Genomic DNA, 23,276 nt, shown 5'->3' on the forward strand with positions numbered 1-23,276 from the left:
CATCGCAAGTCATAAAACAGTTACAACTGTAACACTGGCATATATATATATTTGTTTTATTGTCTTGTTATTTACATTCATTCTGTGACAAGTCTCAAAACTTAATCTCCATTATCTAGTACTGAAACTAACTTTAAAACACATATACAAATAATGAATAATAGGCTTCAATATCGTGTGAGACCTACTGTATTATTGAATATTATAAGAATGCTATTTCATATTGAGGAATGAATTGTAATTAACATAATAAAAAATGAAATGACTGAAATCAATTGACTTTCCCTGCTGATAGTCTTAGGTTCCAATCCAATAATGAAAGAGTAAGAATGAAATTTAAAAAACTGGTTTCATGATTAATTGCCAGCTAAAATACAATATAATTCACATGCCTGCAAAACCATGAAAATCTTTTTTAAAAAATAAATTATCTCTATTCACAAACATTTATTTACAAAGTTTATACAGGGAGGAGCAAAGGCTGAGTGGTAAAGCTTGGCTTACAAACCAAAGGGGTCCTGGGTTCAATGCCTAGTGAAGACTGGGATTTTTTATTTTGGGATCTAAAAGGCATCTCTGAGTCTACCCAGCTCCAATGGGTACCTGACATTAGTTGGGGAAAAGCAAAGGCATTTGGTCATTATGCTGGCCACATGACACCCTCATTAACTGTGGGCCACAAACACATGACCTTTACATCATCTGGCCAATAGACTGCATGCTCTGAAAGTGGAACTTTATTTATATACATGTATAAATAAAAAAAAATCATTGTTAATCTTACAAAAAAACTTTCGTTCTGTAAAAATAATTTACTAAGCTATAAAAACATTTATGTAATTAAAATATTACAAAAACTTATTACATCAAAGGTTCAAAACAGACAATTGTTTTAAAATCACTTCAGTTTGAACATCTCAAATCAATAAAAAAAAATTATTACATGGTAATAATGAAAGTACAAATAGTACATGTTTATACTACATGTCAAAGAATTCCTTACATTTATTAATTAATGTAAGCCAGATGTTGGTAAAGATTGTTTGAAATTGCCAGACATTTCTCTGGCAGACTTGGCCTGTTTGAGAGAATGAACTCGAACTGCATTGTAACGTTTTTGTATCTGAAATCAATTACGAATCCTTGTTAGCAATATAGGAACATGTTTGTAATAATAACAAGCAATAGAAAAAAAATAACACTTTTTAAAAACAAAGCTTATCTAAGTGAAGGAATTGCTAAGTACTGCCATTTATCCTAAAATTACAAGGTTTATCTGCCTAACTGCTATCTAAAATGGAATTAACTCATTAGTACTAAAAGATTACATAATAGGTTAATTTTTGGATTGATTCGTGTATTGTTATCAACTATGTATAATTATGCAAAATTTCAACTTGATTCAGGAAGTGGGAGAAAAAATATGTCAAAATGTACTAAGGGAACTAAATCCCTCATATCTACTAAGTAGCATTTATTTCCCTTATTTTGAAATCAAACAAAATAATTAATCACCAAAAATTAATTAAATAATTGTTTAATTATTTTTTTTTAGTTTCAAGAATTTTCAGGTTTAATGAATAATTGCGCAAAGTTTTAACTTCATCAGAGAATGGGAATCCAGAGAAAAAAAAACATGTTCAAAATTTTTACCAGACAGACAGACATACAGAGTGAATTGATATAAGCTTTGTAAAAACTAAATAAATATATAGCTGGTGAACTGTTCTCTTGTTTAATTCGAAACATTTTTTCTTAGATCAACTTTTTTTTTATCATATCATTTTAAGACCTACTCATCCTATCAATTAAAGACATGCCTGTCCAATCATTTGAAGACCTACCTGTTTAATCATTTGGAGATAACATGTTCTATCATTTAGAGATAAACATGTTCTATCATTCGAGATCTAACTATCCTCTGAATTAAAGATCTATATTTTCTATCTTTCAAAGACCTACCTGAGTATCAGTTAGAGACTTCTATCATTTGAAAACCTAATTATGATCATTTAAAGACCTACATAAAGAACTACCTTTACTACCAATTGAATACCTATATGTCCTATCATTTAGAGACCTAACAGTTCTATCATTTAAAGAACTGCCATTCCTATCATCGTTCTTATCATTTAAAGACCTACATGTCCTATCAAGTTTTCTGCCTCTGGAAACTTTTTCTTCATCAAGTTTTTGTCCTTCAGCACCGAGCTCAGTTCTTCTTCTTCAAAAGTTTTTCGCTGCTTCAAGTTACTCAGAACAGTGTCCACCTTTTCTTGATAGGTTTGCACAGGAAGTGATGTCAGAGATTTATCCTGTACAGTTGAAGCAAAGTTGAAAACTGATTAACTTTATTATACACTAAAAAAAACTTTTGCAATTCATTATAAAATTATTATGTGAAAGATTTGCTTTTACTTGCATGCAGCATAACATTAAATTAAGAAAACTATTTTTGGGATTCAGTATAAAACTACATTGTCACAGGTTGCTAATCCAATAAGAATGCGCAAACCTTTCTTCTCTCAGGGACCATCATCTTGACTTTAGTTAGATCCACAGCTGGGTCACGATAGACAAGAAGATGATTCAGTGTATGTTTCAAAGCCCTTACATTGCCCTGGACATCTGAAAGCAGGCAACATTTTGGCCAAGACAGAACATTAGTGATTGCATAACTCAGTTTTGCATTTCTTTTTTTTTATGTTATTAAATTTCAAAACTGCTGGGTTAGAAATGCCAGGTTCGAAAAAAAATACTACATTGAATTCATGAGCTCCAGTTCCTTAAAAGAATAACTAGAAGTTTATCATAGTTTCAAATTTTAAAAAAAAGTAAGTTAAGCTTTCATACTTGTGACAAAATTGTTTTTCTATTTTATAATTTCTCTGTTAATTAAAAAGAAATCCTTGCATTCTGTGCTAAACCAATCACAAAAATAGATATAAGGGAATGGGGAAAAAAAACAACAACATGTATCTTTATTAATATCAAACTGTTTTTCAAATAATGATCAAGTCACTTGATGATGGAAAGGTCATATTGATCAAATAACTTAATGATAGATGGGGGAAAGGATTAACTTGATCAAGTCAACTGAATGATGGAATGTCTTAACATGATTATGTTACCTGAGGATGAAATATCTTAACATGATTAAGTCAACTGAGGATGAAATGTCTTAACATGATTAAGTCAACTAATGATGGAATGTCTTAACATGATTAAGTCACCTATTGATGGAATGTCTTAACATGATCAAGTCAACTGATGATGGAATGTCTTAACATGATCAAATCACCTGATGAAAGGGGAAGGTCAGACTCATCATCCAGATCTTCAATGCTTAGAAGGAGCTCATAGCCTTTGTATTTGTCATCTACAAACTTTGTTGGTTCATCTTCTTCTGAAATCTTTGCACTTGAAACATCAGCAAAAGTGTTTTCATTACCATGTCTAGCATGTGAAGCTTCTGCAAATCTGTCTTGGTCGTTCAGCTAATCAAAACAAGATACACTAAAAAATCGTAGCAGTTTTAAAAACCTTTTCAGCAAAGGCAAGGGGAGAGAAGTGCACTCCCTGCTAACATTTATGGGCTTTCTTGTTTTCAAACCACGTTATACTATTTTCAAACAGCTCAGTCATTACAACATATCTACCAGAAGCATTCAATACTTTTTCACCAAAACCCCTAAGGCAAAGTGAGATTTTAACTTGAAAACAAATGCATGAGACATTTATTTGTTGATAAAAACAGGAAACTCAGTTCTTTAATACGTTTTTCCAGAGTCTAGTTACTTTATAGAAATATAGTTTGAAATAGAGCCTCTAAGTGAACAAAGAAAATGTACACGTAATTTGAACAAAATATTTAAGGGGAACTCCTATCATCTAGAGGGGAACATGGTGACTGAGTGGTTAAGTGCTTGGCTTCAAACCTGGGGTCCTCATTTGAATGTTGGTGAAGACTGGGATTTCAAATTTCGGGATTTTTAGGGTGCCCCTGAATCCACCCAACCCTAATGGGCACCTAATTTATTTGGGGAACCATTGTCCAAAGAAACAGATGACCTTAACATCATCTACTCTATAGATTGCAAAATGTTTCTCAAACTATGGGGTGTGAAGGTGTTTCACTTATTTTTACAAGAGACAAAAAAAAAAAACTGTTGTATATTCATTAACACCTATAAAACAAGAACCAAATGATACAAATGTTTCCAAAATTTAATAAATTCATTCTCAGACAAAATGTTTCACTGCCACCTTCTACTTTATTTATTTTACCAGGATGCCATGAAAATGCATCACTGCAGCTTTGAATGCAGGAAGATGCATGACGCCAGGTCTTTGCATCCACTCTGAGAACTTGCAGTGCTGGTTGAGGGGGCGAAAAAAACAAATGTATTTTATCCAGGGATTATCACCGTAAAATTTGAGAACACTGATCTAGCAAAATAAAAAAACGGTCAAGACTTGAATGCTTTGTATTCTGGGATGCCCATCAGCCTATGAAATATGAAGAAAGAGAATGCACCAATGTCCAAGGAGGTCTCCCTCTCCTCACCTGAGTCATAAAGAATGCTTGAGAAGTGACTTCCTCTTGTCCTTTTGCCTGTTCCTCCTGTTCTTCTAAATCAATACCAGCTTTAGTCTCAGGAAATATGGGAGGGAGAATTGATTTCTCTGAGCAGACAAAAACATCAAATTGAAAAAGAAAAAAAAAAAAAAAAACATACCAAGAGACTACATTTTAAATTCATTTAGTTTTAAACAGAGACATGCATTGGTGTCTATTCAGATTATAATAAAAGTCATGATAGAATGACTATATTTTACTTCCAAGTCTCAGCTTACCAAAACTCCCTCCTACGGCTCCAGCAGTAATGGCTGCACCAAGCAACATTTTTGTCTCCACTGAAACTTTTGGAACTTTAGGAACATGGTCTGTGATCTGATGACAAAAGATAACTTTTTTTTTTTTTTTGTCACAAAAAGGGCAACAACTTAGGATATTATTTACACATTTTTTTCACTGATATTTTGAATGTATCACTACACGGCAACTCTGATGATCAGTGAAACCTCTAGTGAAACATTAACTCTCGTTTTTATTTTCGAAATTCTAATCAAAAAGTCATAATAATTGTACTATTCCTTCTATTACTTAACTCTTCATGGGGTGAAGTGAAAAAAAAAAAAAAAGTCGAACCTTGATGCTCTTTGGATGTATTTTCCCTCCTTTTTTATTTTTTGTTTCCTGAAGTTCTTCTGGTTTTCTTCTAAACAAAATTAAAAAAAAAACAAACCAGTAAACAAATAAATAAAATGTATCCAATAAAATAACCTCTGTCAAAATTGAGAAAAGACTAAATGTGGCTCAACAAAAATGGAATTTAGGGGTAAGTTACAAACAGAGCGTGTCTCAAACAATAAATCTTATGACCAACTGGTATCAACCACTTAATGAGTTTGTGACTGAACGTCGCATGAGGTCTATGGGACATGTCCTTCAACAGAATGAATTACACACACCAAGAGTTGCGATAACATGGAAGCCAATACAAGGAAAGCGCAAACAGGGACATCCTCGTATAACTTGGCGCCACACTTTCATGGAGGACCTCAGAACAGTGGACACCTGGTGTGAAAGAAGCTCCAGACATTGCCAGTGACAGATCTTTGTGGAGACAGCTTGCCAACTAATGCGCCAATTGGTGCGAGAGGATCTAAGTCTAATTAAGTCTAAGTAAAATAACCTCTAGTGGCACAGTGTATGAACAATAAAGCGTTTGGCTTTTTTAAATTTGGGATCTTTGGACACATGTGAGTCTACCAAGCTCTAATGGGTACCTGACATTAGTTGGGGAAAAGTAAAGGCAGATGTTCATTGTGCTGGCCACTTGACACCCTCGTAAACCATAGGCCACAGAAACAGATGACCCTTACATCATCTGCCCTATAGACCACAAGGTCTGAAAGGGGAACTTTACTTTACTTTAAAATAACCACTGCTAGTCTATAAAAGTAGAAAAATATATTTTCCTTGTAACACTTGCTGGCAAATCGGATGTGTGTCTATCTTAACACTGTAGACACCTGATATTATTGTCAGAGAGGCAACTACAGTTCTTTGTGAGCTTCTGATAAGAATCTTCACTGAAAGCCACTTCTTAAGTGGCCATATATTTAAACTGTGTGTGCCTAGTTATGTCTTCTTATACAACTGATGTCAGATGTGTATAAGAATACACACAGGAGAATCACCAAATACATACATTGCTGTTAGATAATCCATAACTCCCCATTTTAAAATGTATAACACATTCACCTCTGTTCAATAGTGCTACAATAACTTCATTGCTACCTGTTCAGCTTTACTCCTAGCCTGTCTTGGAGAAATCTCTTCAGCAAGGGTGGATCTCCGCTTGTTTCCATGGTCAATGGATTGTTGTAGATATCCACCTCGGCTAGCATAGGCCATGCCGCCAATGCCAGTAGAGCTTCCTCTTCAGAAATCTTTACAGAGAAACAAAAAATAGAGCTTTGAAATGTGATTGGGGATTAATATACTAAAAGTAGTCACATAGCTTTCAATGACATGAGCTGTCACCTAAGGTTTTTGTCAGATTCACCAGTTTTTAACAAGTCTCGATCCCTCTCTCACTCAATTCATCACTAACCAGTTACTCACTTTTCTTATGTTTACACTATTGTGAACTTACAGTGTCTAATGTCCTCCACCTATTAAAGAAATACTTGTTAAGAGAAAAGTAAGTGTACTGTAGACACCTCATTGGACAGGATCTTCTAGACAAGGAGCTTATCTCAACAGAATATATAAAGTAAGAGAAGCACAGCATCTGTGCAGACCCAGAAAAAGCTCTACTATGAAGCCAGCAGGACAGAAATTAAGAGGACGGAATCTAAAACTAAGAACTGTTGTGATGGTAGTCCAGGAACTTACAACATGACCAGGCAGCTAGATCTATACTATTTCCATGGATTAGAATTTAACATAACCAATTGAAAAGTCCTTTGAGCACGAATCGCCTCCCCTAAAACACTTTGGATTACCCACCCTACAATGATTTTCAATGTTTTCTCTCACCTTGTTGTTGGCTAAATTCAAGTATCTCAGTTCTGGGAATGGAGGTTTCTGAACTCTTGATTTCTCATTGGCTGACATCGTGGTAGTTTCAGTTTCCAGGTCAAGCTCATCAATTTTAGAAAGTAGCTCATCAGTCCCAAAGTCTTCAGTCATTAAATCTAAAATTGTTTCATATGAAAATGTACAAAAAATTACATCCCTGGCTACATTTAAATATTACAATATTAAAGTGAAACAGTTGTATAAAGACTATAGTATATAGAATGTACCAAATGTGTAATCAATTACAATCAAGGGGATTATTTTCCTACCCCAGACCTCCAGCAACTACTGCCTCCCCAGATTCACCTACCCCAGACCTCCAGCAACTACTGCCTCCCCAGATTCACCTACCCCAGACCTCCAGCAACTACTGCCTCCCCAGATTCACCTGCCCCAGAACCTCCAGAAACTTCTGCCTCCCCAGATTCACCTACCCCAGACCTCCAGCAACTACTGCCTCCCCAGATTCACCTGCCCCAGAACCTCCAGAAACTTCTGCCTCCCCAGATTCACCTACCCCAGACCTCCAGCAACTACTGCCTCCCCAGATTCACCTACCCCAGACCTCCAGCAACTACTGCCTCCCCAGATTCACCTGCCCCAGAACCTCCAGAAACTTCTGCCTCCCCAGATTCACCTGCCCCAGACCTCCAGCAACTACTGCCTCCCCAGATTCACTTGCCCCAGACCTCCAGCAACTACTGCCTCCCCAGATTCACCTGCCCCAGACCTCCAGCAACTACTGTCTCCCCAGATTCACCTACCCCAGACCTCCAGCAACTACTGCCTCCCCAGATTCACCTGCCCCAGACCTCCAGCAACTACTGCCTCCCAAGATTCACCTACCCCAGACCTCCAGCAACTACTGCCTCCCCAGATTCACCTGCCACAGAACCTCCAGAAACTTCTGCCTCCCCAGATTCACCTACCCCAGACCTCCAGCAACTACTGCCTCCCCAGATTCACTTGCCCCAGACCTCCAGCAACTACTGCCTCCCCAGATTCACCTGCCCCAGACCTCCAGCAACTACTGCCTCCCCAGATTCACCTGCCCCAGACCTCCAGCAACTACTGCCTCCCCAGATTCACCTGCCCCAGACCTCCAGCAACTACTGCCTCCCCAGATTCACCTACCCCAGACCTCCAGCAACTACTGCCTCCCCAGATTCACCTGCCCCAGAACCTCCAGAAACTTCTGCCTCCCCAGATTCACCTACCCCAGACCTCCAGCAACTACTGCCTCCCCAGATTCACCTGCCCCAGAACCTCCAGAAACTTCTGCCTCCCCAGATTCACCTGCCCCAGAACCTCCAGCAATTCTCTGAAGCATCCTCCTCCCAATTAGCCTGTTCTCTATTTTTTGTTTCTGTTTTTATGACTGTTTCATTTCATTACTAAACATATTTTACATGTCCTTAATGTCTTTTTTAGATAATTATGCAGGGTATTGTGTTAGGTGATAGGTATTAGGATAGGATAAGTGGCTACAGTATTTATGTACAGTATGTATGTATATTCTTACACTGAAAATTGGTTTACGACGTGACATAAGAAAGGATAAGCATAGTAGCCCAAGGACTCCCTGTAGTTGTGTAAAATTAAAATGAAATGTAACAAGTAATGTAGCCAATCATTAGTATTATCTGATGTTCGGTATTTACCAATATATTTTTTTTATTCTCTCAAATCAAAGGCCAACAACAATCACTAAAATGTAGACACTAACACTAATTTAGAAATTTTTAGTAAAGTAAAAATAAAAGAAATATTATTTGTTATTGTTAAAAATGAAAATAAACTAATTCAGATTTCTTTTTTGTTTTCAAAACATAACATATCCAATCAAGTTCTTTTGTATTGACATAAAGCTATTGGCCTGGGTTTGTGACTCTAAATGTCATCCAGACATGACAGCAAAAAGAAACAACTGACCAAAAAACTAGAAGTTGTATGATTTATTATAACAACCTTATCTAATTTAACAGCATTATATAATAGATGGCTGCCTGAACATGTGGTATGTACTCTGGACTGATATTCAGTGGTCTCAAAGGTCCTGGGTTTAAACCCTGTCCACTGTCATCCCCTGTTGTCCTGTGGGAGGTTTGGGCTAGGATGTAAATATCTTCAGAATTTGAAGGAACATCCAAAATGTAAAATAAATGAACAAAATGACTAAATACTTAAAAAGGATTGAACTAATAAGAAGTGAAGGGTAAAGTACAAAACTCTTGATGTTGGCAGCACTGTGAGCAAGCCAAAGTCAAAATGATAAAACAAACAAAAAAATATTGTCAATGCTTTGCAGCATCTCCCAGTAGACTATCTCAATAATCAGGGCTAAAGTAAGTAGTCAATTCACCCCCTCAGCAAAAGAAGTGATTTGATTTTCTGCTGAGAAAACCTGATGATCAACACCTATGCTTTCACCAATCCCTTAGTCTGTTATGCTGTTGGGGCACCACACAAGATCTGTTGACCATTCTTCTACATTCCTCTCTTTCCAAAGCAGGCCCATCCATTCCTTTATGTTCTCTTCCCATTGTTTTTCTGTCTGCCTCTTCTTCTTTTTCCTGGTACTATTCCTTGAAGGAAAGTCTTTGCGAACCCTAAAGACCTTTTAATATGGCCATAGATTTTTACTTAGCGTTTTTGACAGTAGTTAGCAGGTCATCATGGGGTCTAATCGCTGTACTAATACTGTTTCTAATCTCTTCATATCTGATGCAGTCTATGTTACCTAGGATCTTTCTGTAGCATCTCAATTCCATAGCTAGGATCCTCCTCTTTAGTTCTGCAGTCAGCGTCCAAGAATCACAAGAATATAAGAACATGGCCACCAACATGTCAATGAATTTGACCAAAAAACATTTTAAATATTCTATCTGACCAGAGCTACTGTAGTTAAAATCTTAATCCTTGAAAGTTGTGTTTTGAAAACAAAAAGTAAAAAAATAATTAAAATTAACTATGAACTACATTAAATGATAACCTTAAGAAAGTTTTAATCTTAGTTATATTAAATCTTTAAATTTGTTTGTTTGTTAGTTGTAAAGGCTATTTAAAATATATTACATTTCTATAGAGCATTGCTAAAAGCTATTACAAACAGTAGGTTTTATGAAGAATTGTGTTGACTGCACAGCTTTTTATTTTTGACTGTTGTGTTAGGGTTTTATTTCAAATTATGTGAAGCATTTCTCATATTGTTAAGTAAGCCTAGAGCTACTTGTTTTGTGGTATGAAATACCTTGAAAAGTTGTCTCTTTAATTACCTTACTATCTGAAAAATGTAATCATCAGTTTGTATTTTTGAATATGAAAATACTTACATTACTGTTTCGATACATTATCAAAATTTTGTTTCAGAAACAGTAGTACTTAGAAATGTTCTTTGTATTCAAACAAATTAAGCTGTAGTTTTTTTTTAGTATCATAAACACAAAAGGTAAAGACGTTTATTTACTTTTCTTTTTAGATGGATTTGAAAATCTTTTCACTCTTCAAATAGAAGTTGTAAACCAAATGGAAAAACAAGCAGCACTCATATTTCCTCCATGCATTTTGCAATATCTAATCTTATAAAATACAGATGTTACATTAAAAAAAAGAAGATGATTTTGTCCTATGCATGTCCCTTGATCAATCTAGTCATGTATATAAATCAATGACTTAACTCTGCCAAATCCTTTTCCTGGCTGATTCAGGCAGTCCATTCCATGCTCTAATAGCACTAGAGAAGGAGTATGCCTAAACCAACTTGTTTAAAAAACATTAATGAGATTTAAAAATAAGTTTATAGAATTTTTTAGAACCCCAAAACATCTCTCTCAGTTAATCAAATCTGAACCTGTTATCAGCATTACCAGATTAAAATTTACCTGCATCTTCAGGATTAACAGCATTGTCTGCCAACTTTTCAGAACTATCTATATTGGATCCCATCAAGCTGTCAGCTTTTCTTGCTCTGCTAGATTTCCTGGAACTCCTGGAACTTTTCTGACTGCTGCTCTTTTTGCCAGACTTTCTGAAGGAACTTTCCTGAGTGACGAGTCTACCCTCTACTGACTTGAGTTGGGGCACGAAAAATATTTCATTCTTTGAGAGATCCAAATGAACCAATCTGATGGTTAATAGAGATACTTATTGTTAATTTGGTTTACATTGAAGTTCATATAACAGATCACTTATGCTATTTTAAATGTGAAAATAAACATTTATATTTTATAACATTATCATATTCATTTATTTAATTATATTTTTTTTTCAGTCATGCAATAAAATGTGTATTGGTTATCCATGCGTCAATACATTAATCTTGAGTCTCAAAACTACTCTATAACTAAGATTCAGAGTAAAAGTATAGTTCCCCTTTCAGACCTTATTATCTATAGGGCAGATGATGTAAGGTCATCTTTTTCTGTGGCCAGGTTAACAATGGTGTCAAGTGGCCAGCACAATGACTGACAGCCTTAACTTTTCCCCAACTAATGTCAGGTACCCATTAGAGCTGGGTACAGTTGGAGGCGCCACTATAGCTAAGATTAGTCCAGGGGAGAACTAGTAAGATCATCAAACTAGGCAGTAAATGTGATCGGAAATATTCTCAAAGTTATTGGAGGAATTAATTTAAGCCAGTATAAATAGAAGGGAAAGACAATATGCAGGATCAGTCATTGGTTTTCCTGGATGATTTAGGCAACCCATTTCATTCTCTAATGGCACTAGGGTAGAAGGAGAACTTTTACAAATTTGTTCTAGCCTGTGCCTTTGTTAGTATTTCATTAGATTCTGATTTTGTATTTGTAAATTATGGTTCAGTGTTTTACTTTATTCTTCTGTTCTGTCTCTAAGCTTTGTGATTTACTGATGGTGTTACTCAGATTTGAATATTTGTTTGCTATAAATCTCCCTGACAACACAATAATAGCATCACAATATCATTGTCATTTCCTAGAAATCATTTTTAAAACTAATAATAAATGAAATAAGGTAGTGGGAGGCCATGTATTAGAGCAAGTGGCTTCCAAGCTAATAAGTTCATTTTCCTTTTGGATCATAACTACCTTAATGGCAACAAAAGACTTTACTCTTATAAAATCATGAACACACTATTTGTGACATACATACTTTGGCAGTCCTGCTAGAGACGCAAATAAAGAAATTTCTTTGAGTTTGTTGTCATCAAGCAGCAACACTTCCAACTTTGTGAATCTCTCTAAATAAAGATGTCTGTGAGAAAAAATAAATAGAATATATAGAAGGGGGGAAATTAAACTAATGCATAATAGTTGCAGATAAAATTTATTATGTTAGACAATTAGCATTTAGCTGTGATATGAATATTTTAGTTAATGGAATCAAATGCCACGACTTGCATTTAGTCTGATTTTCATATAAGTTTCTAACATCCAATGAGAATCTAAACAGATTAGATCTGTTAGAGTGCGCACAGATGTTTGTCTGATCTATGGTATGCCCTCCAGATTGTCGTTAAGATGGTCACAAGTAAAAAACATGTCTGCTGCCATTCCCCTGCAGTTCTTCAAGAGGTTAGAGCTGGGACATAATAATCTTCATTTCAGGAGGAACAGATGAAACGTATAAAACAAAACAAACAAGTGGTTGGCTATTGTGTTTATATATAACCCTGAAATGATCTCTTGAGATCTAAAATGCCATAGGCATAACCTTAGACCTCAGCAATAACTTAAATTCACTTCAAATGAAGGAACTAACAAATACATTACTGCTTTTAATGAAAAGACACAAAATGTGATTTACTTAGAAAAAGATTGAAACTAATCAAGTCAGAATGAAATATCTTACTTCTCTTTGGATACATAAGGCATGGCTAAGTCTGCAGGGAGGCTGCTCAAATTATTTCCAGTGAGGTGCAAGATTTTAAGACTGCTCAGGAGTCCAAGGGTCAAAAGGTCACCTTGAGAGAGATTGTTGTAGGATAGGTCCAGCATCTGAAGGAATGAAAAAAAAAAGTTAGAGTATCTTCTTACTTTTTTAAACAAACAGCCAATAACCATGCTGAAAAACTTTCTGTTATGGCATACACAAATAGCTATAAAATAGAAATATTGTAACCAAATGACTAAAGGATGCGGCAAAGTACCAAACAACCTTACATTCTAAAAAAAAAATCATAAAATAATGCATCATTTTATTGCTTACATATTTTACAGATGTTTTTATTTCTTGTTTCACAAAAAATAGAATTGTTTCTTTTAGATCACAGGAACAGTAACTTTTCAACTTCATCAATGTCTTCATCAACTTGTCTAAACAATTCTGATTTGGAAATCAATAGTTCACCCACCAGTGGTCTAAGGGAAGGAATTCAAGTCAAAGGCAGGTGAAGAGTTTCAAAGGACTACCTCCCTTGCATTGTGTTAGGTCACAAAGAAATAAAATGGATGAACAAGAACTATAGGGTGTTGTAACAAGTGAAGTGATGTCATAAAGTATCTAAAGGTTAGTAAGTCTAATGAAACCATTTCCCAGCACTTTTGGATTTATTAGCATTTCTTTTTTTCAGAGCAGAGAGAACTGTTAATAGTGGAATAGAATCAACAGTGTATACTAACATGCAATACTGTATACAAAATATCTTGTGTACACCTTACTTTGAACAAGTATAAGAACTTTGGGCCAAACTACTTATGCTGAAAATGTACACAATCAACTTATATTTCCCAGCAACACAATACTGGGGAAATTATAGAATGGATGCATGGAATGCATGAGGTTGAGAAGTTAAATTCTGCTCAAATAGTTGTGTGGGAATGGCTCCCAAGTTTAAAAACAGGTAGTAAATACATTGTCCATCTTATGAAGATGTAGCTTGACTAGACTATGTGTTGCAGCATCATAAAAATGACCCACACATTCCAATGTTGTTGTTTTTTATCTTCTTGAAAAAGGTTAAATTCTTTAAATAAATTCTGAAATACAATAAATTTAATTATTGTATATAACTAAATTATTGAATTGAGGTAGAGTAATGTCTGCAGCTGAATATGGTATTTTGTGTGTCAATTGTAATTCAAACTACAATTATGTTTTTTTTTTTTTAAATAAGTGTTTTTTATTAAGTTAAAATTTAGTAAAAAGCAAAGGTCCCCTTTCAGACCTTGCATGGTGTCATGAGGCCAACACAACGATCACCGCCTTTACTTTCACCAACTTAAGTCAGGTACCCAATAGAGTTGGGTGGACTCAGGGGCGCCCTAAATACCAGAAATTCCAAATCACAGTCTTCACTGAGATTTGAACCCAGGACCTCAGGTTCGGAAACCAAACTCTAACCCACTCAGCCAACGCCTCCCCAAACTTAAATTTAACAAAATAAAAAACTTATTAATTACAAACCTCAAGATTTTTAAAATCTATATAAGAAATGTGAATGCTCCTAAGACCATTTAAAGGCAGTTCCAGCTCTCTCAAAGATGGGAAACCACGAAATGCTTCTGTAGAAGTTAATATGTATTTCTGTGACACACAATTTTAGCCAAATACTATTGTAATGAAAAATTTAAATTGAAAATTGTTTTTATAGAAAATATTTGAATTAACTTTACTATCTACAACAAAAAATATAAGCTAATAATAATACAAATATTTATTTTCAAACATATAAGACAGCTAATTGGAAGAAGTTCAGATAATGAGATTTTCTTACCAGGGAATTCTGGGACAGTTTTTCACTTTAAATAGGCCACATTTTGTCAAATTACAGAAAAAAAAGGAACAATTTTTATAGAAAAGTATTAGGGACAATTCAGCATTTGTTGCAGACCATAGTAGTAAAAAAGTAAAGTTCCCTTTTCAGATCTTGTGGTCTGTAGGGCAGATGATGTAAATGTCATCTATTTCTCTTGCCAAAAGTTAACGAAGGTGTCATGTGGCCAGTACAATGACCAACCGCCTTTACTTTTCCTCAACCTTATCAGGTACCCACTAGAGCTGGGTGGATGCAGAGGTGCTCAAAGATCCCAAAATTAAAAATCCCAGTCTTTGCCAGGATTTGAACCCCCGGGTGCCAGTTCAAAGTTAAGCATTTTACCACTCAGCCACCACACCTCCAGTTGCAGACAATACACTGACATAAGCTTTTTGTAAAAAAACAGCTTGACAATTTGTCATCCAAACCTTTTTTTAATATCAAGAAAAATGACCAATTTATTATGAAGAGAAATATCAAATTGACTTTGTGTGGTTCTTTTTTTATATGGACTAACATTGTACAAAATTTGCTAATGAATCTAGTACAGAAAAAGGAGTACAAAGTATAAAATATAAGTAGTATCATGTATTTCTGTTAGACAGCTAATCTTTGTGAGTTCACATATATAAGTAATGTAGGAAGTTTTTGGATGTAATTGAAGACATCCTGGTAAAGATTCTTCCGTACTTTTGTTTGTTTATTTAGTAATGTACATTGATTGAATGCTCCTTCAGAATCAAAAGAACCGGCTCTTATTGTCAGTCTACAAGAAATAGCGTCTAAATGCAGCGACAATTATTCTGTTATCATGCTAAGAAACTAGTGCAATATTTGTTGGGTTTTTTTTTAGTGACTGGATGTTAACATCTATCTTCCTATTAGCTGTATAATCCTACCTGGGCATATTAACCTGCCTCACAGTGGTTCCCAGATGACAACAGTTGTAACTAAGAAGAAACGATTAGGCCAAATGAGTAGTGAACAAGGCTCCTGTCGGAGTTGTTAAGGAGTGCGGGAATATTCCCATTACACTGTGCGGGATCGAAAAGAGCTCCCACAACCTTGTCAACAATCCAGGCAGCATTTCTCAAGGGCTGTTTCATAAATGGTATGTCTCGCAAGGTTGTTAAGGTATAGAATAGGAAAATGGCAGTGGTTCCAGGTGTACACATTCCACGTATTTAGTCCCCAAGTACAGAGTGACCGTGTCCCTTAAAATGACAGCATCAAAATAGAAACTTGTAAGACCTTCTGCTAGACCGAACAGGCCAGTGAGAGGGAGCTCTTGTTCCCTTTTATTGGCCTAGAGTTTCAAGAGCCTAAGCCTCAACTCTACTTTACAGTATCAATTAACCTAACAAGGAAAACTAGAAGTAAGTTTTCTTTTCATCCTACCCATCTCATGTCCAGACATGTTTGTTACAATTGGGTCCATTTTATTATATATAGTTCTTTCATCGCAGTTCAATGATGATCACTTTTATCAACCTAGGGGGCTGAGGGCTTTGCCCTGGGGTTTTGTGCCTCCTCATGTGGCTGGTGAGACCTAAGTGAGCCCTGAATATTTGTATGCACACTGGGCAGGTTATTCCAGCTGAAGCTAGTGTCATTGGCATTGCTTTCCTTCTCTGGCATTTTTCTTATGACAGCATTTTCACAGCGCGATGCCATGATGCTCTGTCATGTGCCTCTGTCTCCCAGGTGACTGGGTCTATGCTGAACGCATTTTATTTGACCCCCTTGCGAGCGCTTTCCTTCCTTTAATTGGCCATACAGGAGTCGCTTAGGGATGCGGTGATCTTCCATTCTGCAGATGTGTCCTGCCCATGGCAGTTGGGACTGCATCAGGATTGTGTGGATTCTTGCAGACCCGCTCTTCAGAGGACTTCAGTATCTGGTATTTTATCTTGCCATTTGACATTCAGTGTTTTTCTTAGACATGTTATGTGAAAGTGGTTCAGTTTCTTTGCATGTTTTCTGTACACTGTCCACGTTTCTGAGGCATAGAGCAAATGTAGGGAGGATGACAGCTCAATAGATCCCTAGCTTTGTATTTGTGGTGATACCTAGTCTCTTCCAGACATTTTTTAGACAGTCTTCCATAGGATGCACTGGCCTTGACGATACGTAGGTCGATTTCATTATCGATCTTTCTGGAGAGTGAGCTGCCAAGATATGTGAATCTGTCCACTGCATTTATATCATGTCCATTTATCTTGATGCTTGGATCTGAGTAGGCTTTCCCTTGAGCAGGTAAATAAAAGACTTCAGTCTTATTTGTGTCAATGGTAAGGGCTAAAATCTCAGCGTGCTCTTGAGAAGTCACTGACAATACTGAACAGTGAAGATGCTAGGACACAGCCTTGTTTTACCCCGTTTGATACTTCAAAGGGCTCTGATGGTTCTCCACTTTCCTGGACATGAGCCTTCATGCCATCATGTCTCACCATGGATATGAATTTTTGTGGACATTCATACTTTGGCATAATCTTCCAGAGTCCTTCTCTGCTAACAGTGGAATGCTTTTGTTAGGTCAACATATATTGAGAGAGGTCAGCATTTTGTTCTTGGCATTTTTCCTGGAGCTGCCTTATTATAATTGAAGGTGTATTGTGAACCTTTTCAAAGTGCTCGGTCCAGCATTTTAGGTTTTCTTCCTTGTGTCAATAGGATTGTCCCATCGGCATTTAGTAGAGGGGATGAGCCTGACTCTGTTGGTCCGTAGACCTTGTTTATGTCAGCGAATTCCTGTATTGTTTCCACTTTCTTGCTTAGCCAGGTATCTTGCATTTGGCGTAACTGTTTTTGCACATTTTAGCAGATGTTTGTGAATGCATCATTAGTGGACTGGGAGATTGGGTTGTGCTTTTCATCTAATAGTTTTCTGATCTCAAGTACTGTTTTCATCAAACCAGTTCTGATGCTTTCTCTCCATAGGTCAGAGTTTGCTTAATGCTGTGCTATGGATAGCTTCTTTGAAGCATTCCCAGTTTTTATCCACATTTGATTCATCTAGGTCATCTAGAGGGGTGGACTTGAGGCAGTTCTCAATTGCTTCTGTAAGCGACTTTTCAATTTTGTCCTCTGCTAGTCTGGCTGTGTTTAGCCTTTTTAGGGGTTTAGATTTTTGCGGACGTCTCTTTGGTTGAATACGAATGTTTAGTTTGTGATGATGAGGCAGTGGTCTGTTCCACATTCTGTACCACAGCAGGATTTGGTGACACGTATGTCCTGACGGTCAGATTGTCTGGTGATGATGTAGTCTATGAGGTGCCAGTGTCCTGAGCGAGGATGCATCCAGGAAGTTTGCTATCTCATTGGGAGACTGAATATTATTAATGGCTGTCTGAATAACCAGTGACCAATTAAGGAGAAAAGACAATACTTAATTTAGAAACTAATTTAAATTCAGTGTCAAGCCAACCAAATTCAAGTTTTGGCAATTATAAGCTGCTATATGGCTAAAATTGTTCCATGTATTAGAGATATCCAAGAGATATTTCCGAGGTAACAGAATTTATTTCATTGACAAAATATACCTAGGGGTAAGTAGTTTTCTCCAGCATTGATGTAGGCTACATTATCAAACATTGCTAAGTCATCCTCTTTGACATCAGTGAGTTCTTGATTTAAAATGTTGATTGAGCACAGATCAGAAGGGTCATCCACGCAGCAGTGTGTCATCTGATAACAGTAAATTTAAAATTTTTTTTTTTTGTAAAAATTGAAAATAAATTTATATATAGAAGTTTAGAATGATAAAACTAAAGACATTTTATGATTTATTATTAAAATGATGCAATGCTTAAAATAAGTAAAAGCAAGCAAAGGTATTCAAACCTTGTGATCTTTGAAGGGAGAAGATGTGAAGCTCTTACTATAGCCTAAAGTTAACTAGGGTTGCATGTGGCTAGCACAATAAACACCCACCTTTACTTCTCCAAAGTATGTCACATATCGGGAGGGGGAGGGGGGCTCATAAATCTTTAAGTTCAGTTCATAAACCTAACACACTCAGCTATCACACAGAGAAATTAAACACACACACACACAAAAAAGTATTCTTTATTATTACCAAAAAGAAGCCATCTAAAATTTTATCGTCATTTTTCCCACTTTCAGATTCAGTATGAAAGACAAGCTTATCAAGTTTTACTCCTTGCTTCTCCGTCTTTTTACGCTCCTCCTTTATTCTTGCATATGTCAGTGGTTGTGATGAAAGCAGTGTCTTCAGCCTTCGTTTTTGTTCATTTTGTTGAACTTCAAGCCATTTGCCGCTAGCTAAAAATTTAAAAAAGCACAATTATTATAAAACTCTCTGTGATGTTTTCAAATGTATTTATTATATCATATCTCAGAGCAGACCACCAACTATTCTAAATTACTATGAACCTTTTAAGCTAAAAAATTATAAAAAAATATTGTTGTTAATTACATTGATATATATATATATGATTGCAATATTATTATTATTATAGCTTTTATATAGCACTACCTTCATGCTTATAGCATGCTCAGAGCGCTTTTGTCCAATCTCATTTGTGGACCAGTGGGGGGGAGGTCGTATCTAGGAGTTGATTTTCCGTGCTGCCTTTAGGCGCTCAGTAAACACAACTCTGCCCGAGTCGGGTGTCGAACCTCGAGCCCCCTTCTAGGTAGCCAAGCCAGGCCAAGTTCAAGCGTACTTTTCCTTTCGACCATGCTTCCCATTTTTTAGGTAAAAGAAACTCACAATATAAAAAAATAACCAATTATGCACATTTCTTAGCATACCCCATTTTACAGTCCCAGATTATGAGGTTATTTTTTAATACTCAAATTCAAATAGTGAAATACTGCTACTTATAGATTCTATAATTTAATAATTATAACAGATCTATGTACTAACACTGATCACTACTTAACTTATATTTTCTTATGCTGTATTAGTGTCTTAAGTGTCTACATCAGGCATGTCAAACTCGTTAAGGTGAATGGGCCGCATAAAAAACTTACTATATCCTAAGGGGCCACAGCCAAAAATCAGTAGCAAAACAGCTTACTAGTTTTATGTAAATTAGAAAAAATACAATAGAATACAATAATTAATAGCATACATGTCCCTTAGTGAGCTAGATTTGCAGTACAATTTCATAATTGAAACTTACTAAGATTGCACATTTTTTTCTTTGTCCTGATGCTTTACATATTTCTGGGATACATGTTTATTAATATCGGGTGGAAGTTTGTTTATCACTGGCGATAAATTTTGATCAGATAATCTCGAACGGTGAGGTGATTTGTAGCTTTTATTTTAGAAAAAAACTGCTCGCAGAGATCAGTGCTGGCAAAAATAGCTAGAATTCTGGCTGCAAATTTCCACTATTGAACATACTGTTTAGGTAAATAACTACATTTTGGCAAAGCCACTTCTTTATTCTTCGCTTTCAACAAAGAATCTAACTGCTATTCAATCAGCTCTAGTTGCACATTACCAGCAGCATTTTCAGAAGCAAATGAAAATGGAGATAAAAACAACGAAAATTCTTGCTTGTATCAAACAAAGTCATGAATACGGCCAGTGGAAGTATCTACTAACGATTCCAGGTGTAAGACATATTTACCAAATGTTGTAGCCATATTTAATCTTTTAGTTCCTGACAAGTGAACAAGATTTTCTCTTTATATTGATTTATCCACAGTCGTAATTTTGCTTGAAAGGAGAGCCAGCAAATTTTGTGTCCAATGTCATTCAGAAACATTGAAAATTGGCGATGATTTTAAGCCACGGGCACGAATAAAATTGATAGTGACTGAAACCAGTCTTATGACATGTTGGAATTGTAATTGCTTTGTGCGTTATGTTTCTTGGTGAATGATGCACTGAAAATAACAAATTTAAAATTAGCATTAGTCTCTCATATTTTTGCAAGTAGCTTTGCATCAAAACCATTTCATAATGGTTAGTGCGCCATCCGTTGTCAGACTAGCTAGCTTTACTTACTTACTTACTTAGACTTAGGTCCTCCCGCGCCGTTCGGAGCATTGGGCGGCAAGCTGTCTCCATAAAGATCTGTCATGGCAATGTCTGAAGCCTCCTCCCACCTGGTGTCCACTGTTCTGAGGTCTTCCATGAAGGTGTGTTGCCAAGTAATACGAGGACATCCCTGTTTGCGCTTTTCTCGTATTGGCACTTGGTGTGCGTTATTCATTTTGTCGTAAAAGGTAAATTGTACTGCAATACCACCACCTGTTATTTCTCAAAAACATCCTCGCTTGCTGTGGTGTTATCTATAGAACAAAGTTCAAGAAACTCCTCATGTATCTCAAAATTCCTGTCACAGGTCCTTATGAGTATAGCCAACTGTGCTACACCCGTTAAATCAGTTGACTCATAGAGAGCCAATGAGAATACTTCAAAATCTATTTTGTTCTTTAATTGTTCACTCAAGCTGACTGACATGTCAATTATTCTATCTGCCACAGTGTTGCTAGTTCAAGTTATTTCTTTCAATGCTTTCAACTTTTCTGGACTTCCGCAGCCTTTACGACACACTCCTTCATAAAATTCCTTTCACTGAATGATTTGCTATGGCTTGCAATTAAGTTTGAAAAAAATGTAGCTGGCTTTCACTGCAGACTCAATCTCGTTGTTCAATTTAACAAATAACATTTTTCAATTCAAGTAGCTTGTCATCTTTTATTTTCCATCATAATAGTTTAACATTATTTTGATAATTTTTTAGGTGGCCAAGCAGGCCGCATGCAAGGTGGTCATGGGCAGCATGTGGCCCCCAAACATCGTGTTTGACATGCCTGGTCTACATGTATATTTATATTAATTATAATTTAGATCTAGATCTAGCCTAGAATCTAGATCTATAAATAAGCTAAACATTTGTTAATAAATATATTATATTAATAAGGTGACCATATCATAATTTGATTAGTAATTATTTAGGCCTACTATTCTATTATTATAGTAGATGTAGAATTCTAGATCTATATTCTATCTAGACCTAGAATGGCTAGAATCTAGGACTAGATCTAGAGACAGACGAGTCTACTAGTACAGTAGACTATAAATAAGTTTAAGACCATCAGATCAACTATAAGTAGAGTATCCTTTGTGACCTTAGGCCTTAGACTATTATTATATAGCCTTAGCCTAACAGTTTAGACACTAATAACACTTAGATCTAGATTTATGATTTAGTCTGAATTTTAGAAGTTACAACTTATAATATCTAGTGACTTTCTAGTCGTGTTAGAGTAACTGAGTAACTGTGTTAGAGTTTAGACTTAGCTAGTAATACTAGTAGACTAGTACTAGATCTAGTAACTTAGACTAACTTTGACTTATTATATAGATCTATTAGACTCAGACTCTGAGTACTAGATCTAGAATAGAGTCTTTTGTCTTAGTAGAGTACTAGAGTACTAGAGTTACAAAAGTAGTCAGCTAGTCTGAGTGAGTCGAAATCTAGATTCTAGAATCAGAATCTATTATTTAAATGTAAAACAAATATAGATCTATATGAAACTTCGAAAACTTATTTAACCATGAAATAAAATGATTTTTAAAAAGTACCTTCATTGGTAAATCTTCCTAATGACGAACGAACGGGGAAACAATTATTAATAAAGGGCGCTTTATTGTCGTCTAATACAACTCCAGAAAGCGCCATTTTAACTCATCACTAGGGTAACATGTCTATTCGCACGGAGAATGAGAAATATCGTTGATCTGTTACTGACACCTCTTTAATACTTTTTATCAATAACTATTTCGAGAATAATCGCTCTTCTGTACAAATTGTCACAAGGTTTGGAAAACTTGATCAGAAAATGTAGTTGTCTATGATTTAAATTGTTGCGCGGTGGCTGAATGGTTAAGTTCTGGGTTCGAATCTCGATGAAGACTATGATTTTTAATTTCCGGATTTTTAGGGCGTCCCTGAGTCCACCCAACTCTGATGGGTACCTGACTCTAGTTGGAGAAAGTAAAGGCGGTTGGTCGTTGTGCTGGCCACATGACACCTCGTTGACCGTAGTCCACAGTAACAGATGATATTTTCTATTATTAGCCCTTTATAGATCGTAATTTAAGGTCTAAAATGAGAACTTTTATGATTTAAAAAAAAAAAAAGCAGCCAAATCTAGAATTTAACTCAGAAATTATATTTTTGTTATGGAATAAATGAATCCGCAACGTTTTGTACACAGCCGACGGAATCAATGAAGCAGATCCATGTTGTGGCTAACACAGTGAAGAACATAATGCAAAGGCAGCTTCTTTTGCTGAAACAATCATTGTACTTATATTGGAAGCACCATCATATAGCCATGGCCTCGCAGTTTATTTATATATGAATATAGAATTTATTAGAAAGAAATTTCATAACA

The 23,276-nt window shown here is 35.9% G+C and overlaps 1 protein-coding gene across 2 annotated transcripts; it reads right to left on the reverse strand.

The window, feature by feature from the left end:
• Positions 1 to 42: 42 nt before the first annotated feature.
• On the reverse strand, positions 43 to 22,615 carry LOC106071707 (X-ray radiation resistance-associated protein 1-like). 2 transcript variants are annotated; one of them, XM_013231868.2, is made up of 17 exons: positions 22,462 to 22,615; positions 18,967 to 19,172; positions 18,431 to 18,575; positions 14,537 to 14,634; positions 12,983 to 13,128; positions 12,284 to 12,385; positions 11,035 to 11,276; positions 10,404 to 10,436; positions 7,112 to 7,269; positions 6,368 to 6,519; positions 5,213 to 5,282; positions 4,858 to 4,954; positions 4,568 to 4,686; positions 3,302 to 3,497; positions 2,516 to 2,628; positions 2,145 to 2,315; positions 43 to 1,123 (listed from the first exon to the last, which is right to left on the reverse strand). In XM_013231868.2, the coding sequence occupies exons 1-17, from the start codon at positions 22,556 to 22,558 to the stop codon at positions 1,013 to 1,015; spliced, it is 2,256 nt and encodes a 751-aa protein (XP_013087322.2). In that variant the 5' UTR covers positions 22,559 to 22,615; the 3' UTR covers positions 43 to 1,012. The 2 variants fall into 2 exon arrangements, with proteins under 2 accessions (XP_013087322.2, XP_013087323.2); XM_013231869.2 differs by lacking the exon at positions 10,404 to 10,436.
• Between the last annotated feature and the right edge of the window lie 661 nt (positions 22,616 to 23,276).

Source organism: Biomphalaria glabrata, chromosome 15, assembly GCF_947242115.1.
Source record: "Biomphalaria glabrata chromosome 15, xgBioGlab47.1, whole genome shotgun sequence".
Classification (NCBI taxonomy): Eukaryota; Metazoa; Mollusca; class Gastropoda; family Planorbidae; genus Biomphalaria; species Biomphalaria glabrata.